Consider the following 22,671-nt stretch of genomic DNA (forward strand, 5'->3'; position numbering starts at 1 on the left):
CCGCATACATACATACATACGCATGAGCGAATCATAAAATCGATTGTAGACGCGTTCTACAGGGGGAACAAACTCCTATCTTGGAAGAAGGGGCGACAGACTCCCTAGCGCCACCTGGCTCTCTGTGACACCAAAATTGGAACTACACCAACTTCCGTCGCCCCCAAAATATATGGAGTTTGTTCCCTCTGGCGTTCTAATCGCAACGGAGACTGTGACGAAGGCTGCTGCGACTCCCACGTCCCACCGTTTCGGGTGAGTTTCCTATATTGCGTTCGTTACGCGTAAAATGGGATACCGAAATGTGGCCATCGCCTTTTTAGTCGCGTAAATACGATATTATTGATCCTTTTATCGGCTCATAGTTTTCACGACAAATATATCGTCCTGTCCGCGTAACGAAAGGCACGGATGTCCTTTGCCGCTTCGTGGCGCACCATATCACGTTGCTCGGCGCATCTGTGGCTGTGGTATCGGGATTTCACCAACGTGAACAATGGATGCCGATTATAATCACGAAATTTTTCTCGATTTTACCCTCGTATTTTTTTTCTCTCTCGTTGAAAGTCAGTCTCCTTCGCGAATTTTTATGCGAAATTGCGTCATTCGTCAACGTGGTTCCCAAATACGTGATTATTGATTAGAACGACTTGAAATCGTAAAGAGGCTATTAATTGTATATTTCCTACGAACTTGTGCCACATGCGTTGTACAAAAAAAAAATTTATTTTGTTCATAGACCATTGGCGTTGTATCCACTACAGCCCCTTTCTCTTTACTCTATCTTGTTCAACGATAAGTTGCAGCCATGAGCTATGGTTACAACAAATACAGGTTGGTAATGTACGTTTAATTATGCTGCGGGGATTTGCGTTTCGTCAGAAAGATCGATAAATACTTTATTTTGGTGGCACTTTATTGGAACATCTTGTATTTTGAGCGATTTTAATATCTGTTTTTACCTACTCCGTATTTTTACAATTTTATATTTACATTTTTATGAGACTTTGCTCAGCTATAGTCGGAAAAGAATCTTAATTTCTTTTTATTAAGACGCAAGAACATATGTCAAGATATAAAACATGGCAAAAGGATAAATTTAATATAAGTGTAACGAGAAATGTGTCTCGATTTCTTTTAGTTCCACCATGAGTTCTCGTGGTCGCGGATTTAGTTCTCGCGGAGGTTCTTATAGGGGACGAGGTGGAGGAAATGAGTGGAATGGTTCAGCAGGAGGAAATGTATCTGGTAGAGGAGGATACTCATCTTCCAGAGGTGGCAGATTTAAATATTCAACAACGAATTATGATTCTAGATCCAAATATAACTCAGGTAATATATGAATATTAGATATTTAATAGTAACATGTGTTATAAAAATGATTATGTTTGTATTGGACTAGAGATTAAATTTGATCAATCAATGTAAATTTCATTAAAAATTCGATATTTCTTTTGATTAATTAAATTCAATTTCAATTTTAATCTCTATAAAAGTATTAGAGATATACTTATAAGTATACACTAAGTTGAGGCTGTTTCATTTGACACTGCGAATGCTTTAAAATGTTTAATTGACCAAAACAATGAAATCTATTTTTTAGGATGCAGTCCATTTGATGAAAAAATTTTACTAATTAATCAAAAAATTCTTCAAAGCATCAAGTGGATCATAGTCTTAAAACATAAAATAGAAGCCTAAATTGGAAATTATGAAACTTTACAACATCATAACTCATATACTAGATATCTCTCTATGTAAAGTAAAGGAATAATATTATAATATTGTTGATCATTATTGTCTTTACAGGATCGGAAAGATATTCAAGCAGAGGCGGTCGTGGCGAACATTCGAATAGCTATAAAAGGCCTCGTGTAAGAATATAAATTGGGATTATATTTCTATTTATTAAACTATCAGAAACGTTTTTGTGACAAATTCAGAATATTAAAATGGTTTTTTTTTCTTCAGGATTCTTATTCTGCTAGAGATGACCATCGATCATCAAGTGACTCAACTCGTAAAAGAATGAGAAGTGATTCTTATCAGGTATGTATCTTCTCTTTGCTCTCTTTGCAATCTTTATCTGTTTCTCTTTCTCATAAGATGATTAATTATTTTACCTCTTCAGACTTAGCGTAATTATATAATCGAATTTAAAAACATCCTTTGAAATTATTTAATTCTTTAGACATTATTCGGAATCTGCTACATAGTAATAATGTACACATAAGTATATGTTGGAAAAATATGAAAAACAATTGTTTAGCATGAACTATTTATTTAAATATGCATGAACTAAATTAAAAAAATTTTTTTATTATGGTTCCACTAAAATCTGGTCTGAAGGGGTTAAAAGAAAAGTGTAATACAACATCAATATATATTGCTCTATATGATTATATATGAATATTTCCCAACTTGAATTTTTATGAAAAATTTAATATGAAATATTTCTTTCAATAGAAGATTCAAATATTATTTTTGTCTTATGTAATGTAACGATGGTCCTGAAAGTTTGTTACTCTTATCGGTTAAAGTGTAACGTATAAAAAAAATGAGTTACACAAAGGAATGTTAAATGATTTCAGGACACTCGTATATAAGAAAAATTGGTATATTTTAAACAGAACATTCATAAGTTATCCTACTTTCCTTTCAAGCAACGCGAACCAACGGCTTCTCGAACACTCGTTCTTTTTGCGTTGGGGCGCTACTGCAGTGGAACGCTACAAAAACGTCAAATTATTAAAAGATGAATCGTTAAAAGATGAAATATACCTAGATGGTATTTATATGATATTGCCCGCTGTCCGCACATATCCTAGTAAAGTTTGAGAGCTATTTGAAAAGTCGATGACAAATTGAATGAATAGACGTACGTGAGAATTACATCATGTTATTCCCCGTTAGAGAACAATAAGCGCAATTATGCCGATTTATTATGCAGTAACGAGAATAAAGAGTATAGAGACATTGTAGAGAAATAACAACATCTTCTCAGGCATCGCCTTATGACATGGGATTTTCATGAAATGTCACCCATAAACATCGTTTATAACCAATTATTTAAATTATATTACAAATGCTAAATTACAAGAGCAAAAATTTTGATTAATATTTATATGTCGTAGGCCTTTCCAATTGTTATATATTCGGACATGTTATCTACCTTATGCATGACAAAAAGGGAATTGGGAAAGAATTAATGTCGAATGTATGCATATATATATATATCCCTACAGAATGATACTAGGGAAATACTTGGCATGCATGCTACATGTAGGGCAGAGAGCAAAATATGGATATACAAATGTATATATGTATATATAATATTGTTCAAACTATCTTATTACCAAACGCAACTATACGCACAAATATTTACAAATGATTACGTACATAACGACAATTTTGTTACTTTTATTCGATTCATCTTCGTGAAAGATTTGACCATCACGTCTAATGACAGATATATAATTCGACTAAGTTGGAAAGGTCTGTCGAGAGCATTATACGTATTATATATACATACATCGTTGAATGGCAAGATAGAATTTGTTAGCTCGAGAGAAACGAGCGCTGCTACTACTCCCGAGATTGCAAATACCAATGAGATTAGAGAGTACATTTTTATAATAAGGCAATAAAAGGACATTTAGGGATTCTTAATTATTTAGGGAAAATCAAATTATATATCTAGGTGCGATACAATGAGCATAGAGTAATAAATTACAATTATTAATCCCATATATGACGTTCATGACGCTGAACCATTTTAAACAATAGACGATTAGCACTGCATGTACGTGATAATCGAATGATGAAATGCAAATGGGTTTGAAAACTGAAAATAGAAACATCAGTTAAAATTACTGTGCCGACATTATGCTATTAATCGATCAATCAGTTTTTTATTCGGTCGATTGAGGAGTTAGTCATTTAGCCGTTTAGTCAGTCGATCACTCGATCAATCCATCACTCGATGTCAGTCGGTTAGTCAGTCGATTAGACCAGTTGAACAGTAGCAATTAAGAGGTAGATATGTACGTGCGTGTAGAAAGGGAGAAAAAGGATATGTATGCATATAAGCACACATACGTGTATACTTGTATGTAAATATACATTTGTGCGTAGAATAAACTATATAAGAGAAAAAGGATGGGAGACGAAATAAAAGAAAGAAATGCATGGAAGGAGCACAATTAAATTTGATTTGGCAGGGTGGAGGTAGCGGTAGCGGCTCACAGAGGTATTCGTCGTACGGTTCGTCCACATCGGCGGCTTATGACGATAACAAGGGATCGTCATCGTCCAACGTATACGAGGACAAGAGACAGAGCGAACGCGCGTCATCGTACCACCGTTCCGAGGACCGTCATTCCGCTTCACGGAGCTATGCACCTCCGCCACCCCCTCGGATTAGCGAAATGGCACCGCCACCGACTCAGAGATACACCTCGAGTCGAGGAAGAATATCGCATCAGAGTTCGAATTACAGAGGTCGCATTTCGACCCGCGGCACCGGTGGTAGAGGTGCTGCATTTCATCGTGTGAGCTCTCGATCGGACATCCTCATGGCTCGCAAGCGTACTCTGCACTCGCTTGACTATCGTCGAAAGCTGCTAGGCTCACGCTCGCGAGACTACATCCAGCGTGTGCGCATGACTACTACTAAACTACGCAGGAGGTAATTTATTAATACAGTCACTTACCAAAAAATCGTACGCAAATATTATCTTCGTAGCCTGCTTGAATATTCTTCTTTGAAGTCGGTTCATGCAAACCGACTCTCGGTCGATGACCTGAGTGTCACAAGATAATTTATGAAAGCGAACGGACAAAATACACATGCGTGAATAAATGCCTAAGTAAATCGATTGATAAACAGTCAAGACAAACAAATCATGAAACAAATATTCCACTGCCGACAGAGAGAAAGAGAACTTTTTTCTAATAAAGAAGAAATCTGATGATACGTATAAACGCAATGTAATAACTTTCGATACGAAAGCTAAAATAATTGTACTTAACTCGTCATGAGACATAATTCTCTTTAGAGTTCATAGCGGTACGACTACACTATTCATATCATATTTTTTGGCACGACCGAGAGTGTGCGAAGATATCAGAACGCGATGAAAAATAAAGAAAAATGAATAATAGACACTTTTAGCGTACAATACGAAACGCATTTCACATTTTGGGATATATAAAGCCGAGATATTAAACCGATACTATCGCGATATTTTCTACGTATCATCTATAAGCAAGTCTTGCTCGATGATACAACGAAAGACAAAGAAGCACGAAAATGGAATGCTGGAAAATAATATAAGTCAAAACAAAATTGCTGTGTCATTAGTAGCGGTACTACTAGGCTACCCGGAAGTAAAAAGGACTCGGGATCCGGGACCAGCGTGAAGGACAAGGATAGAGAGATGGCCAAAGCCATTAATGCAGAATTTTCCGATGACGATGACGAGGAAGATGATAATAAGAGTAATTGGGACGACGAAGAAAAGGTAATTCAACAGTGGCGTTACACAAGCTTATCGTTCGTAATTGTGGGTTTAAATATATTGATGTAACGCGATCTTACAAATATGTATAATATAAAATTAGTTATCACAAAGCACAGTTATTACAGACAAGCATTATCACATACATTGTTAAAATTTATTTTACATGATTACAATTAATTTTGATCGTTAGTGCTCATATTAAAATCACGTGATCGAACATATATCATTAAATTCTTAACGATAGACTCGTTGAGAGTTCACTTATTTAATAAAATATATATTTTATTAATAATAATTATGATGTTTTTAAATATTATGATAAAATATGCATTTTCTTACATGTTTGAATAATTTTGATATTTATTGTCCATCAACATTGTGCAGCCACATGAACGCGATGAAGAGGACATGGAAGAAGAAGAGGAGAAGAAGAAAAAAGAGGATAAGCGTAAGAAAGAAAAACAAGATAGAGAAAGGCAACATACCGAAGATGAGGAAGAAAAGGATGATGATATTAAAGAAGATGACGATCAGAAGCGAGAAGTGAGTTGTGTCAGTTCTATTATTACTATTAAAATTAGTACATTATTGTTGTCATTATTATTACTATTTTATTGGTTTGTCATTTTATTGAATTTGTAGGAGGAGGATGAAGATGGGGACGATGAGGAACGTGATGAAACTGAAAAAGAAGAACGCGACAGGAATGCAGATTCCGAAGAATTGCCAAGTAGACGGGACGGTAGAAAGTTCATAAAATTGAAATGCCCGCATTGCGCCCATCACAGCGTTACGTTCAAAGAATATTCACTCCATCTATTCTCTGGACGTCATAGTGCTGCGATGAAACGTATTGCGGCTCGACATAAGGTCACTCTCACACGTATGCGAGTTGTTCAACGGCAAGAGCAGAGACGTATCGAAGCTCGTGATGCAGCACGTGGCACCCTACCATCTCGCACCATGTTCTGTGCTATTTGCAAATTAAATTACCGTTCCTTGAAAGCTGCTCATCAACTGTCTGAATCTCATCGTCAAATGAAACGATTCCTCACACCATTCTGTCGTGTTTGTCGTATCCAATTCCGTTCGCCAATGTTCTTTGAGACACATATGTGTTCCCTAGAGCACATCAAGGTAACTCTTATATTTTGATAAATAATATTAGTTTTTCTTGATATGATATATATATATATAAATCAGAGAAAGAGTATACTGAGAGAAAGAATGAATGCAAATGGAAGCGGTGAAGCAGAGGCAGATTCGAGCGCGCCAGAAGAAGATGACAAGGAAGTTAATCTTGATAATTTTATGACTTTGGATTCCGTAGGTGATGTAGATGGTACGTAACAAACATGTACGGAATATTCCTAATTTGTCAAAGTACAAATTACGTTTGTCTTATGCCACACTATTACTGTTTACAGAAGACGAAGAGACTAACGACAAGAAGAAAGAAAAGGCCGAGGGTGAAAGTTCAAGCGAAGCGGAGAAAAAATCGAAAGGCAAACAGATGATAAAAGTTGGTGCGGAATACATAAAACGTGTCGAAGTACAATACTGCGAGTTATGTAAAGTGTATCTGCCACGCAGCGAAAATACAGAGCGAGCAGTCGCTTTACATTGTTCCACTCGCAGTCATCTTAAACGGTATATCATCGATGTTCAACAGGATAATCGAAACAATATATTATTAGTGCTATTTACAATATCGTATATTTATTGCAGGTATGTGCGAGATAATGATGATAAGGCGCTTAGACGTCAAGCGGAAAGGATACATCTGCAATCGTCATCTTCAACGAATGTGAATTCTACTAATTCCACCGTGACTAATAATACATCGGATAATGCAAAGACTTCTCCTGTCAATTCCGAGCCACAAGTATCTGCTACACCTGTATCTACTGCGGCTGATAATAACGGCGTTTGCGGCACAGAATATATTAAAATTGAAGAAGAAAAATCTAGTAGCGTAGAATCTGAAAAGAACGCGAAAGACAGTAAGAATAATCAGGGGGATGAAGATGACGACGACTACCGCGCGCACGGTAGTGATAAAATGATTTGGGATGATGTCGACAAGGATTTAGGCGACATTCTAAGAGAGAGCGAGGCGGGAGCTTCAAAATCGAGCGATGACGAAGATTCGCGTTACGATCGTTTTCGTAATTCGGACAAGAAACAACCCGGAAAAGAAAAAGAAACTGAGAAGAGTGAGGTCCTCGAAGATAAAAGCGGTAATAACAAAATTAAAGATGTAAAAAATTAAAATCGAGAAGATAGTTGTCGAGCTTAATATTATCGTCAGAAATTGTCTTTTGCTAAACACATTTTTCATTCATTTGATCAATTTTCTGTTATGTTCGTTTTACTTTTTCCTAAATCTCGTTCTAAATCTGGTATTATAGATCATGCAAATATAAATTTTCTCGAGATATATATGGATATATATTTTTCTTAATTCAACAGAAACAATTTCTGTGTATAATATGCGAAATATTTAATCATTATTACATGTTTCATTCTTACGTTTGTATTGTATCTTCTTCAGTTGAGAATATGTATTAATTATAATATACCTAAATCCTGCAATTTTCAATTTATGTAATTTTAATATAAATATATATACATACACATAAATACTGTACCTATCATTGATATCGCATATGTTGCCGAGGGGCTGTCAGTAACATTGTCCAAACATTATATATATATATATACACACATATATATATATATATATATACATACGTGAATAATTAAGTATATAAATTTCAATTTTCAGTTATTAGCTTGGAGGAAAGCGACTGATCAGTGTGTATCTCATGTAAGCACAATTAAATATAGATTGTCGATCACATAGTAAATTCTGCACTCTCTAGAATTATTAATTACCAATTTCTAAATTAAATCGTAATTTCATATGTGTGACTTACTATCGATTATTTTAGATTTATTGATGAAAATTGTTAGAGTGTATAATATGCTTTCTAATATAATATCTAAAATATAATTTTCTCATTCAACCTAATGTAAACAATTTTTTTGTATTTAAGAAACATTTTTTGACTGTAATTAATACAATTAACAGTGTAACTGTACTTTATTTGCAAATAAATAAAAAGTCAGATACTCATTATTGTACAGTCTTTCTACTGTAGGTTTCTATCCCTATCTGAACAGTTGTTCTAACGATTTTTAGTGATAAGATTTCCTAATGTTTGACGCAATGTCACGATTGTGCATTTTTTCATACTTGTGTTATATAATAAAAAAGAACATATCTAAAATTCTCGTCCTCTTTTAAAATTACGTGACCTTACACTCTTTCTAATTACGAAGTTATAAAAATCAAAATAGTTTTTACATCTCTCTAATGATCAAGTTAACAAGCGTGAGCTTTCATTCCAGTAATCATTCCATCTGTATTGTCATACATACAATGAAATTTTACGTTTGGATGATAAAAATATCTTTTCGATTTTTTAATAAGATAATTTTGGGAACATTTAGTTCTTATATTCCTAAAATTCAGTCAACTTCTAGTTTTCATGACTCAACTTCGATGATTTTAGGAGAGAAGTGTTTTAAATAAAAGTTATTTTCAATGCAGAGCATTTGAAATTTTAATATCATCTAACGGAAAACAAAATCTGTATTTTTTTTATTTAATTTGTGATTCCTAAAATATTAGGTCATTAACATTTTATGTGATTTATCCTATTTACATTTATTTTATACTAACATAAGTCATAGTAAAATAGTTTTAAGAATTTAATAAATTTATCATGAGCATTGAGAAAGAGAAAACCGAAATGCTTACGTAGCACTTCGATAGGTATTGTGAAACCGATTACATATGTAATGATGTAGCCGGTAACCCACGCATGCGCGTACAATCAGTTCGGAGAATTTTTGCTTTCCAATGCTTGGTATGGTTAGCAGGCACATGGGTCCGATGGATCAGTTGTGGCAAGTCGTTGTCAACAGTCGTTAGAGAATTCACATTGAATTATCGCCTTGGGTCGAATAGTGTACAAGGGCCAAGATTGACACGTCGTGTTTCGTTAAAATTCGTCATTTTGGTGGTGAAGCCAGCTCTTATCGCGCAGTGTTTATTAAAACAGACGGATTGTCGGTTTGCGCAGACGTATTACGATCCGAGGTTCCAACGTGGTTCTCTCAAACTTCATTTTCGAGCAATAATTTCCTCAATAAAACACTCGTGTACCGTACGAACGATTTGATGCTTGACATTGGATAATGGCACTGATGCGGGGATTAAGATCGTTTTCTGTCTTAGGAACGAATTATGCATACTCATACATATCTAGTCAAGTTATCCCCGCGAGAACTGTGTCTCTCATGCAACCGCTTTCTAAGAATAAAGAGTAAGTAAAAAGGTTGAAATAAAATCTCTCAGTCAGGAGCGTTTGGAACTTTTAAATAACTTTGACCAAGCTCGGATTAATTTAATTGGCGCTCAGTTCGGTTGTATAAGTTTGTTACAATTAATTTATACAATTCATTCTCTCAATTTCTCTTTACGTTTTAAATAACAGCGATAATTGTGTTCATGAATGTTTAGAATGTTTAGAACACTAAGTTGACCACTTAGCAAATTAACTGTCGATAATCGGAGTTTGATCAAAGTGTTTAAAGTTCTTAGTCGCTTTCTACTTGACACATTGTAGTGTGAAGGTAATTAGTAAGATTAGTATTGTTAAATGTTATTAACAACTTTTTTATTTTGAAAGTCTCAAGAAACGCCATGTAAAAGCCACTAGGAAAAAACATCTTTAATAACACGAGATATTTTTTAGATAATATATGTTTAATTGAACAAAATTATAAATTTCTATATAAAAATTATATTTTAATTTTAGCAATATATGTGAATAATTAATTAAAATTTATATTGACAAGAATGATTAATTTGTGAATGTATTTAAGTAAAATGAAATTCTTGTCAGTAAAGCGATTAAGACAAAATATCAAAAATAAATATTGTACATATTTTATTCAGGATCACTATAACATTTATTAAAGCCAATGGAGAAAGGATAAAAGCAAAAGGGGAAATTGGAAACAGTATTTTAGATATTGTTGTAAACAATGATCTTGATTTGGATGGTTATGGTATGAACCTTTTAGAAAAACCTGTTTATCCTTAATAATCATTCACATGTTTGATGAGGCATGTATTTTCATTATCTTGAATATAGGAGCTTGTGAAGGAACACTAACGTGCAGCACTTGTCATTTAGTTTTTTCTAAGGATGCGTTTAAAAATCTTTCTGATCAACCTACAGAGGAAGAAATCGATATGCTGGATTTGGCACAAGAGCGAGGACCAACGTATGTTTATTGGATTTATACCCTTTCTTTCTTTCTTGAGAAAAGTTTTATACATATGCTAATAAAAGATCTATAGGAGCTAACGTGCATGTACGAGAGAGAGAGAGAGAAACATTCTCTAAATCTCACTTTGTAATGTCTCTTACATTTATTCATGAATTAGTTTCTTATTTTCCTAAGGGATGATTTTGAATAAAATTTGCCTTAAGTAGAAGCTTATCAGTCAAACATCGTTTGATCTGTTATTCAAATTAATTGTCTCAGTCTCTTTTCTATTTCCATTATACTTTCCCATGTTTTTTATGTTTTTTAAGCTTGCAGCAAATTTTTTTATTTATTATTTATCATCCGGTTGTATATTTTCTTAAAACGAATTAAATTATAATCACTTATGATAATATATATATTAATTTTCACTAATAAGAATTATAGTGTGTGGCATATACTCAACCTTTTAATTTATATATTTTCTTATCCGTCACTGTTTTAAATATGTGTGTTTAATTATAGTTCAAGATTAGGCTGCCAAGTAATCGTGACTGAAGAACAGGACGGTATTGAAGTAAGAGTACCAGCTATCATTAATGATGCAAGACAAACATAATAATGTCTAGGATTAAATTGTGTTAAAGGCGTTTAGATAATTTTAGGAGTTTTATATCGGTTCTTTTAGTGAAATTCAATCTGATCATTCTTTCCAATATAATGCATGTGTTATGTACATAATAGGCAAAAAATTATATTCTCACTGTTAGAAATTTTGTTATAAATTTAAATAACACCTGTAAAGCTGTAATCACACTACAGGCTCCTGACTCGACTACTGACTCGGACTCCCGACTATACTTCAACCAATCACAGCAAGGCAGCAGCCGACTCTGACTGTCGACTCGAGCATAGAAATCATTTTATTCGATCAACTCTGAGTCAGGAGTCGGGAATCTGTAGTTTGATTACGGCTTAACGGAGCTTATGATTATGAGCTGACTGAAAAGTAATAAATATAAGTTAGCTTTCTTACCTATAAAATTTAAGTTCTTAGTAAGAAATGGATCAATTGAATGTGAGCAAAATAATTGACCATGATTGCGGGGAGATCCATTTCTTAAGATTTAAGCTTAAGTATTGATTTATTATAAAAAGTTCGCAATAAATGTGCACATTAAATTTCATGCAAATTTACATAAAATTTTAATGAAATATTTTTACATAAATTTATGGATAGTACATTTTTCATAAAATTTTTTTATTATAAAATTTATTTATATAAAAAGTTCGCAATAAATGTGCACATTAAATTTCATGCAAATTTACATAAAATTTTAATGAAATATTTTTACATAAATTTATGGATAGTACATTTTTCATAAAATTTTTTAAAAAATACATTAAATTTTGTACAGTTTATTGTGGAAAACCTCTTACATTTAAGATTACTACTGTAACTTAGTTTTCAGTTAAACCAATCATTACTTTTCAGTCATCTCATAATCATAAGCTTTCGTTAAGTGTACATAAATACATACCTATACTTTTCAATTACAAGTACATTACATTTTGTGATATTTTTAACAGTGCAGATTAAAAATTGTATTGAGATCTAAATATTGTAAAGACTTCAAAATATTGTAAAGATAAATTCTTTGTGCAATATTTTTTAAATAATTGTATATACTATTATATAAATATATATATTGTATAATGTTGACAATATTTCGTAAAGAAAAATGTTTTTACTTGAACTATTACAATATTAATGACGAAAAAAATAAATTTTTTATTTATCACTTTTAAAAATAAACTTTTATTTTTCTGTTCCACTTATAATCTAGAAATCGATTGTAAGTTTTAAACTCAAATGTTTTCATCAAACTTTACTTACAAAAATGATTATTAAGTTTGCTTTATCTTCATTTTTATTATACATATAATGATATATTGAGATCAAATAAATATACAACATATTTTAATTAAGAAAGAGATCAAAAAGACGAGTTTTGCAAGTAATTTCAATTATTCTCGTAGTTAATTATCATACAACCTAATCAAAACATATTTACTTTTACAAATCACTGAGATAAAAAATATGTACATGTGTATATTGATGAACTTTATATACAGGGAATATTAATCTACTATCTAAAATTAATGAAATTTAACAATAACAATGAAATATCGATTGAAAAATATTTGAAAAAATTTAAATCATATCTACATTATAATTGAAATAATATATATACACAACTTGATTCGCATATCCAGAATAATTTATTTTTTCTTTTTTAATTAATTACATATCAAATACATCTACTGTTGTTATAATTATCAGTACACAAAGCTAAAACACTTTTTGTACTATGTGCGTTATATATGAATCCAACAAATAACTTACATAATTAAGTTACATGCTTCACTACTTCCAAATGTACTTATTACTATACTACTTACAAACGTAGTGAAGTGTTTACATATACGTTACTGTATAATTTACATTATTTTCAACTTCTTACCCTGCCCATTTAAATTACATCACCGATTTCTAGAATGTATTGTACATATTCTTGCGTTATATATACATATACAACCGAGTTGTTTTTCGGTTTACTTAAATGTTCTAATAATCAAAGTTCGTTAAGATTCTCGTTTCAAATTTCTAATTCAATTGATAGAGCTAGACAGTAGACAACAAGTCATGAATATCGATATATTCATTTAAAAAATTGATTTCATAATTATTTGAAATTAAATATATAAAATGACATAAAAATAAAAAATTTAAATAACATAATATGACAGTTAATAAAAAATTTTTAATCATTTTTAGATTTGATAAAGCCATAACTAAATTTGCAAATACAGTTTCGCGCATTTTTTATTCTGCTCTAATAAAAATTCACTTTTGATATCAGTTTTTACGTTTATGGATGCAAAATTCCCTTAGTTAAAAAATAGATTAAAGAAAAAAATTAGTTTTAACGTTTTTATGTTAGATAATTCTAAAAATTATCTTGTCTGTAATGCTTTAGTGTATTCACGATATCAAAAGATGAATTCCGTATATTTGTGTATTCTGATTATACAAAACAAAATACATATGGTATTTATTTTAATAAAATACGTAATTTTTGCGAATAGGGAGTTTTTGCAATACCGTTTATCCCAGATACGGTGAACGCTAAAGTCACGTTATCCTTTTCTTAATTAGATGTGAAGAAAAAGTGACTTTAGCGTTCACCGTATCTGGAATAAACGATATTGCAAAAACTCCCTAATATGGATCTTTTACCGTAATATAACGTAAGATATGTTATGTCATACTCATAGATTATCGAGTTTTTTTTACGTAAGTCGTTACCACATGGTTTGTAATCAGTATTATATGTCTCGTGCAACACACCATAAACAACATAAATTCTTTATGCTTTCTTTTTTTTTTCAATTGTATTAGAAGTTAGATTTCAAATATTTTAAATAGCACCAATGGCATATATATATATATAGTAAGGATATGGACATTAATACAAAAAGATAAAAGCAAGATAGCTTTTACATTCATTAAAACTGTTATATAAATATCTTGAAAAATATAATCATACATTTTTTTATGTTCAAGAAGATGTTTAATATTGATAAATTATATGAAATGATATCAAGCCATCATTTTTTAATTTAATTAATGCGAAAGTTTACAATTATATTTCGATGTTTTTAAAGAAGAGACGCGCGATAAAAATAAATTATTATATTTTATGTTGTGGGTATTTTATAATTATTTTTAAGTACTGAAGCTACAATCTCTTTTAATATGTGTTTACATGAATTTTTTATGTAACCATGCAGTAACGATATAAAATTATAAATCTAATTCTAAATACACTTAAATATAAACCCATAGAGACTTCATAACTTGATACCTTTAAATATTAAAAAACACTGATGTATAAAGGGAATAAAATTATGTATTTAATTTATAAATTATACAACACACATTCATTGTCTTGAAATTTGAAGAACTCGTCCAACTTTTTTAATTAACCTTTAGACTGTCGGGAAAGCAACTTTTGTGGCTTCGCAAAAATCTCGAAATTTTGTGTCATGTGTATGTTACTTATACAGAAACATTTTTGAGAAAAAAGAACCATTTTTAATGAAAAAATGCCGGCAGTCTAAACGTTAATGGATTAATTAACGTGCAAGCGGATAAATAATGAACAATTAAATTTGCGATTAACTAATCTATGGTTAAACGATATTTACACTGTATACTAAATATTGTTAAGAAAATATAAACCTGATTTCATCAGTGTGTCAAGTTTACAAATTTCAAGCATCTTATCAATTATACGTCTCAATCAGCTGCGCAATTATACAATAACCGGAATTCTAAAATCTTATATTTTCATATACATACATGTGAACGAAAATAATCTAGGACTAGAGATTCTGCAAGATAAGTACAAATAATAGTAATAAGTGAAGACATGGCAAGATTCACATTTGTGCCAATTTCTCATTTTGTTGGGATCTCTGAGGCTTCGAAGTATGCACATTGTTATATATATTCTACTGTTAAAATACATTTCAATAATCGCGCGTAGTTGTAGGTAATTGGAATTCTCGGCAAGCATAAAGATATAATTCTACGCAGTTTTGGTAAGTTATATCTAATATAAAAAATAATTATATATCTTAAATATATATATTTTTTGTAATTAAAAAAGTCTGTAAAAAATTATTAATATTTTATTCTTGACATCGAAATTTGCATAAACTTTTTGATAACTCAATATTCCGAGAATGTCTTGATATCAGATAACCGAAGAATACTTACGAAGCGAAATGCAACACGCATTCGAGGAATCCTTTTTTTGTCGGCGTTGCGCAACAGGAACCTGTTGTTGCTGTTCTTGGTGATAACAGGATATATCAGTCGTAAATAAAGCATAAATCGGCAAGTTTCGTTGGAGGAATCGAAATGATTCTCGCATTGCATCTCGACGTGGCAAGAAATTCCTTCAAGAACATACATTATGTACAATAAATGTATATTTTGTATGGGTTACCCCGAACGCATTGGTAAAAAAAAATGAAGCGAAACCTGTCTGAGAAAATTGTAATTGGTATAACGATATGCAAAAAATATGTAGCTTATCAAGGCCAACAAGAACTAACGCTATCGACCAGTCATTAAATCATGTTAGCTACAATACTAGCAGGATCAAGACAGTTCGGATTGACTGTAGGGACTAAGAAAACTCGACGGGAGAAAAACAAAAAAATCTTGTGACTCGAGTAATACTGGTTTAATAAACCAGGTCATAAACATGGTCAGTGGTATTGAAAATATAAATTCCAAAGCCGCTAATAATTATGTTGGAATAATACGGAGACTAGACAAACAAAGGCACTGATAAAATTTTGTTCGATAAATTCTGATAGAACTATTTAATATTCTTAAAATATCACATTTAAATTGATCGTAAAAGTAATTAAAACATTATTTTTCATCATCCTGTATAGCTTCTATAGTAATAGTTGTTAAATAATCTCTATTGTTAAGTTATATTAAATAACATCAGATGGTAAAAATAATTTTTTTTTAAATGTATTACTGCAGGATAGGCTCTTTTAAATTGTGGAAATTTAGTTGTTCACTAAACTATTTTCTTACAAGGAAATTCATGGAAGTATCTTTCTCCAATTTTGATGAGCTTCAAATATATTGCTTTCTAAACAAAAATAACTTTTTTTTTTACATGAGCCCTATCACACTTTTAGAAAGTGCAACACTCCTTTGAAAAAAAAAAATTATTGTTCTTCCAAAAAAAATAAGCGATAGAAAAAAAGTTTAAAATAAAAATTGAATAATTAAAAAAATATTTAATATTGTAATTAAAAAAATTTTTAATTTTAATTTTTTATAAATAAACACTTTTTATTTATAAATAAATTTTTTAATTATTAATATATGTTAATAACAAGGCTCAATAAATTTAAAAAATAATTAAAACAACAGTTGGCTCGTAGCCCTGTTGTTTTAATTATTTTTTAATTATTATTAGAAAGTATTTTTGAGATTTCAACTTTTATTTGGAACATGTTTTTTTATCTCATATCATGTTTTTTATAATTTTGACAATATTCGCTTCGAAAGAAAAGACCGATTTTTTTCAGAGTTGCACCGCCTAAAAGTGCAAGTGATAATCCTTATAAAAAAAATACATGTTCATTATTTTTGTTAAAAAAAAAACAATGTTTAAAGTTCATCAAAATCAAGAAAGATAATTCTATATATTTAAGATATTTCTTGTTATTCTCTTAATTTGGAATAAATTGTTTAACAAAACTCTGGACAGTGTTTCTTTTAAATAGTTGTTCACCAAGAATTTGCAAACATGGGGTAAACAAAACATTCACGAAAATTCGTTGTTATCAAAGCAAAATATTCTGGTGGATAACTTCTTATCGGCCTTTGTCAATATCTAAGAATTTTGTATAAAAAAAAAGGTAAATACTAAATGACGATGTCGCAGTGATGACAATAACATTAATAACGTACGTGAAAACATATCGATAATGTTACAACACGCAACATGAGATAATCAGCAGCCTTAACAATTTTTGGTCCCTTCTCTTTAGACAATATCTGTTGACAAATTTGTTTATAAATAATTTTATATTTATTCCTTATATAAATCGACTTAAGATGATCCGAGAGATAATCTTTTCTACTAGTCTCAGAGAATACGTCTCCAAATAAATTCTAAATTCTGAAAGTTCTGAATTCTTATTCTTCCATTACTCCTTCAAGGTCTTTAAACAAGAGTCGACAATTCGTGCGGACTGTTGGTAGTAGCGGCACTACTCAGGTCGAGCGTAGCCGCCGGCAGACCGGGGCTCACGCTGCCGCTGGTTTCACGTGGCAAGTGCTGCGACCTGTTGAGCTTGCCGCTGCCGCCGCCACCACCGTTGGGACTCGGCGGCGACCGATCGCCGGGTGTCGTTGATGGTGTGGCGGTGATGGCGACAGCGGCAGCGGCAGCGGCGGCGGCGATACCACCACGATACGTCAGATGGTTATGCTGTGATGCGGCATGCGGCGATGACAGTAATAATGGTGGCGACATGGAGGACACGTGCCGTTGCTGATGAGAATGATGCTGATGAGGATGATGCTGATAAGAATGATGAAGGCCGCGACTAAGTTGGGCCAGGCTGACGGTCGAATGGCCCATTGGGCCGCCACTTCCGCTACCAAGCTTCGAACCCGTATGCAGCGTCGGCCGTAGTTGCAGCTGCTGATGGTGATGATGGTGATGCTGCTGTTGCTGTTGATGCTGCGAGTGTACCTGCTGATGCGGCTGCTGCTGATGCAGTTGCAACTGCTGCTGTTGACGCTGTAGCTGTGCCGCAACCTCGCATTGCTCGCGGGCAAACGCTTTTACAGCATTCGTCTTCTCCTGCGAGTTATACAAAAAGAAAAATTATTCTGTAAAATTCTATTTGTTTGTTTTTTTTTCCAATAATTTTTATTTGAATAAAGAAAGGGGAATTAAAAAGGATACGATTTGGAATAAGTATATACCATATACTTATCAACACGAGATCTTAGTACTTTAATGACACGTTAAAAAATAGACAAGTTTATTAGAAAAAATGTGTCGTCGTAATACTGAAAGCATCGCAAATAGAAGAAACAGTAAAATAGAGAATCCTCTCCGTCGTGTAATTTACGTAGCGGCAAAGTGTCAGGAAAGTTTATCGCGGAGAGATGCTATACGGAGAACCGCAACGATCGCAGTTATACAAAATCTTCCACTTAATCACGCAATTACGTAATGCGAATCGAAGTATCGTCCCAGAATCGCATGTACATTAGGCAGTTATATTGCCATCTTTTCGCAGGTTCTTTTTCACAGGGCAAAAACTCGGCAGGGTGGACACGTCCGTTCGCACCCACTGTCCGCTTAGCGCATACACGCATACACATACGCACATCCTGCGTACCAGATCCAGTTTGGAATCGAATTACACGGTAGAATGATCACCGACATAAATAATAGCGTGATAATGACATCGACCGTTGCGGAATATGCTAATAAGGTGCGGCGGAGAGAGATTACGGGCATAGAACCGGCGGAGAGGGGAAAAAGGAGAAGAGAGAAAGAGATGCAGACCGGTGCATCGCCGGTTGTGGAATATGAGAAAATAAAGAGGCGAACTGACTATACGACAGAGATCCGCGTATCGTGATGAGGGAAAAAATTCGCACGCCGTTAGACCGCTGGACGAGGAGAGGAGAAAGCAGGGAGTGGAAGGGTAAAAAAAAAAATGCACTTTTAGGCGCACTCACTTTCTGCCATACGAAGACGTTGTGCACCATAGCGCATCCGCAGAACACAATACCGAGGCCGATGAAGACCGACGTGACAATCGCCGGTGTCGAATGGAACTGGATGAACGTGTATAAGATCATACCTGTAAATCACAACGAATCTCAGAATTAATATCGTGACATTACGATGACAATAACGATATACGATATAAGTAGATAATCGAGTAACTTTTTCAAAGTTTCAAGAGTTCGAATTATTCTTATTGCAAGTCTCTGTACGGTAACTTTTCTTCTCAGGATCACGCGAATCGTGTATAGTTTGATAAAAGATAACAAGCATTTTTTCCTTACCAGTTAAGAAGACGGGAATACTAATGAAAAAACCTCCGACGGCGCACACGCGGCTGATGGACGATTTTTGCAGGTACTTGTTACTTCTGAAACAGACAAAAGTCACGCAGCGAAGATGAGTTTCGCGAGTCCATGATAATTGGGTGAGTTATAAAAGCGCACGTTTTCGTTGTCGTTTCATTGGCAATTAGGATTCGCGGAAACACGACCAGCTATTTTAGTTCGTGCACATTGACGAAGACACGAGATACAACTTTTAGCTTTTTTATGGATTAGTGCGAAATGCATCTTAAAAAATGTACGTTCAAAACTATAGAAAGCTATATATTTATAAAAGAAATAAAATAAAGTATTTTTACACGAATAAATTGTAACACATCGAAGATGTATTACTTACACTAATGATTATAATATTTTTAAAACGTACACATACGTTGATATTAATTTTTATATAGTTTTTTACTCCTCAAGAAACTCGTAACTAATTGAATGAATGATGCGTACATATATTTGTCGCGGTTTTTTGTGATCGTAAAAGGAGATTTAAAATGAGAATGCCTTTAGAGTGCCTCGTCTTTAGAGTACAGAGATCGTAAGTCAAAATATTCTGCTCCTCGGCAAATATTGCATAATCGCGAAAGTGCAACGATACGATCGGTGCATAACGGTATATGTATACTCTCTACAGATAACCTACGCTTTTTTTCTTGTCCTCAGCCATGGCATTCTGTAGCGCACGAGACACCGCGTTTAAACACAGTCCCATCGAAAGAGAATAATTAAATGGATTTATGGTACCGACGTAAACGTGGGACTAGTAAGCGGTTTTGTGATGTAACTAATCTCTTATACGGTGTCACAGTGTAGTTAGACGTGCCCTCGTCGTAATCATCTTATATAGGTTTTCCTATAGCTGTAATAGTATTAACAGTAGCGTACGAAATGATAAAGATCGTTAAAAGTCGCCTGTAACTCTTTCGGGTTACATCCACCGAATTAGTGTGTTCTCGATGTCTTTCCAGTGCAGTTAATCGAGGTTTAAATAAATTATTTAAGAACCGACAATTGCATACAATTAAAATTTATTCGAACAAGAATTTTAACTCTTGAGAAATTCAATATTATTTTAAATGTGCTAAATGTAAGTATAGGAGAAAAAAATATTATGGAAAAAAATTTTAGTTAGACAATTATATTTACGCGAATTTTACGGGTATGTTAAGTTAGCACCCCAACTATAGTACTCAGGAGTTCTGATTAGAGTTCCCTATAGTTAATAACAAGAGTTCCGCTGAATAAACATTTTTTTTACAGTTTTTAAAAATGAGGTGCTAACTTTTTATCGAATTTTGAGATGGAATAGTTCTGAGCGGCTTAATAGCTTCAATTTGCGATTGCCTAGAGTTCCTGATATGTAAAAAAAATTTTTGAATAATAAAAAAAAAATTAAAAATTTTTGAAAAATTAATTTTTAGATACAATAGTTCTGATGATAATTCCTGCTTCTTTTTGACGGTACGAAGAGTTCTCTATGATTTTTAATGACATATGCGCTTAATAATCATTTTTTAATAATTTTTTAAAATGGGGTGCTAACTTTTTAACGAAATTCAAGGTCGCATAGTTCTGATCAGCTTAACAGAACTATTTTGTGAATACTTAGAGTTTTTGATACATAAAAAACATTTTTGAAATATAATAAAGTTTAAAAAAAATAGTGGAAATCTTTGAAAATTTTTTTGAGAGTACTGAGTAGTTCTGATTGGAGTTCTGGACAGTTTTCGGCGAATTCTGTCGAAAAGTATCAGAGTTCAAAGCGATTGGACCAACGGTTTCTGAGATATACTCTAAAAATTTGTTGATCTTTTGACAAATGTCGCTGTATCTTGCAAACCGTTGGTCCAATCGCTTTTTCACCTTACAGTTTTCGATAGAACTCGTCGAGAACTATAAGAAACGCTACTCAGAACTACTCAGTACTCTCAAAAAATTTTCCGACGTAGGACTTAGAAAAAAATTTGAAGTCAAAATTTTTTGGGAGTACCGAGTAGTTCTGATCGGAGTTCTGGACAGTTCTCGGCGAATTCTGTCGAAAAGTATGAGGGCTCAAAGCGATTGGACCAACTGTTTCCGAGATATACTCACTTTAAAAATTGTTGATCTTCTGACAAATGTCGCTGTATCTTGCAAACCGTTGGTCTAATCGCTTTTTCACCTTACAGTTTTCGATAGAACTCGTCGAGTACTATAAGAAACGCAACTCAGAACTACTCGGTACTCTCAAAAAAATTTTCAAAGATTTCTACTATTTTTAAACTTTATTATTCTTTAAAAATGTTTTTTATGTATCAAGAACTCTAGGTATTCACAAAATACTTCTGTTAAGCTGATCAGAACTATACGACCTTGAATTTCGTTAAAAAGTTAGCACTCCATTTTTAAAAAATTATTAAAAAATGATTATTAAGCGCATATGTCATTAAAAATCATAGAGAACTCTTCGTATCGTCAAAAAGAAGCAGAAATTATCATCAGAACTATTGTATCTAAAAATTAATTTTTCAAAAACTTTTAATTTTCTTTTAATATTCGAAAATTTTTTTTACATGTTAGGAACTCTTATAGGCAATCGCAAATTGAAACTATTAAGCCGTTCAGAACTATTCCACCTCGAAATTCGATAAAATGTTTACACCCCATTTTTAAAAAATGTTTATTGAGCGGAACTCTTGTTATTAACTATAGGGAACTCTAATCAGAACTCCTGAGTACTATAGTTGGGGTGCTAACTTAACATACCGGAATTTTACATAAACCTAAAGTATATATAGTATCAAATATTATTATACATTTACTTTCCACTCGTTCATTGAAACATTCTCGTAAAAAGAAGATATCAAATACAAACGTAATTGAAATCGTCTTCATCAAACTTTAATTATAGTTCCAATAATTTATCGCGCGGTAGCTTATACTCCCAGAAATAAATTACCACCATACCAGAAGTCCTGAACAATAGTAGTTCTAATCGCTTCGCATGACCCGCTCGTATATCCAAAGAGATCGTTGACCCCAAAGGGCGGCAGCAACGGCTGCGTGGGA

The 22,671-nt window shown here is 32.8% G+C and overlaps 3 protein-coding genes across 8 annotated transcripts in view; 2 read left to right on the forward strand and 1 right to left on the reverse strand.

The window, feature by feature from the left end:
* Positions 1-212: 212 nt before the first annotated feature.
* Positions 213-8,446, forward strand: LOC108778069 (zinc finger CCCH domain-containing protein 13). Of its 6 annotated transcripts, XM_018545162.1 has the most exons (13): positions 214-255; positions 740-834; positions 1,142-1,332; positions 1,810-1,874; positions 1,972-2,049; positions 4,221-4,687; positions 5,363-5,522; positions 5,907-6,074; positions 6,165-6,659; positions 6,726-6,864; positions 6,950-7,172; positions 7,251-7,762; positions 8,311-8,446. In XM_018545162.1, exons 2-13 carry the CDS (start codon positions 809-811, stop codon positions 8,334-8,336), a joined length of 2,550 nt encoding a protein of 849 aa, XP_018400664.1. In that variant the 5' UTR covers positions 214-255; positions 740-808; the 3' UTR covers positions 8,337-8,446. The 6 variants fall into 6 exon arrangements, with proteins under 6 accessions (XP_018400662.1, XP_018400664.1, XP_018400660.1 ...); XM_018545160.1 differs by lacking the exon at positions 8,311-8,446 and having other exon boundaries at positions 213-255; positions 5,366-5,522; positions 7,251-7,848; XM_018545158.1 differs by lacking the exon at positions 8,311-8,446 and having other exon boundaries at positions 7,251-7,848.
* Positions 8,447-9,439: 993 nt separating this feature from the next.
* Positions 9,440-11,487, forward strand: Fdx2 (Adrenodoxin-like protein 2, mitochondrial Ferredoxin 2). The gene is made up of 4 exons (XM_018544848.1): positions 9,440-9,916; positions 10,552-10,664; positions 10,751-10,883; positions 11,394-11,487. Exons 1-4 carry the CDS (start codon positions 9,789-9,791, stop codon positions 11,485-11,487), a joined length of 468 nt encoding a protein of 155 aa, XP_018400350.1. The 5' UTR covers positions 9,440-9,788.
* A 6,211-nt stretch (positions 11,488-17,698) lies between these two features.
* Positions 17,699-22,671, reverse strand: part of LOC108777866 (uncharacterized) — a 31,392-nt gene continuing 26,419 nt past the window's right edge. Inside the window, exons 3-5 of the mRNA XM_018544849.1 lie at positions 19,570-19,655; positions 19,237-19,361; positions 17,699-18,343 (exon numbers count right to left, since the gene is read on the reverse strand). Coding sequence (XP_018400351.1) covers positions 17,699-18,343; positions 19,237-19,361; positions 19,570-19,655 — 856 coding nt within the window. The remainder of the gene's footprint in view (positions 18,344-19,236; positions 19,362-19,569; positions 19,656-22,671) is intronic.

The sequence above is a fragment of the Cyphomyrmex costatus genome, unplaced genomic scaffold (assembly GCF_001594065.2).
Source record: "Cyphomyrmex costatus isolate MS0001 unplaced genomic scaffold, Ccosl1.0 scaffold474, whole genome shotgun sequence".
NCBI classification, from domain to species: domain Eukaryota; kingdom Metazoa; phylum Arthropoda; class Insecta; order Hymenoptera; family Formicidae; genus Cyphomyrmex; species Cyphomyrmex costatus.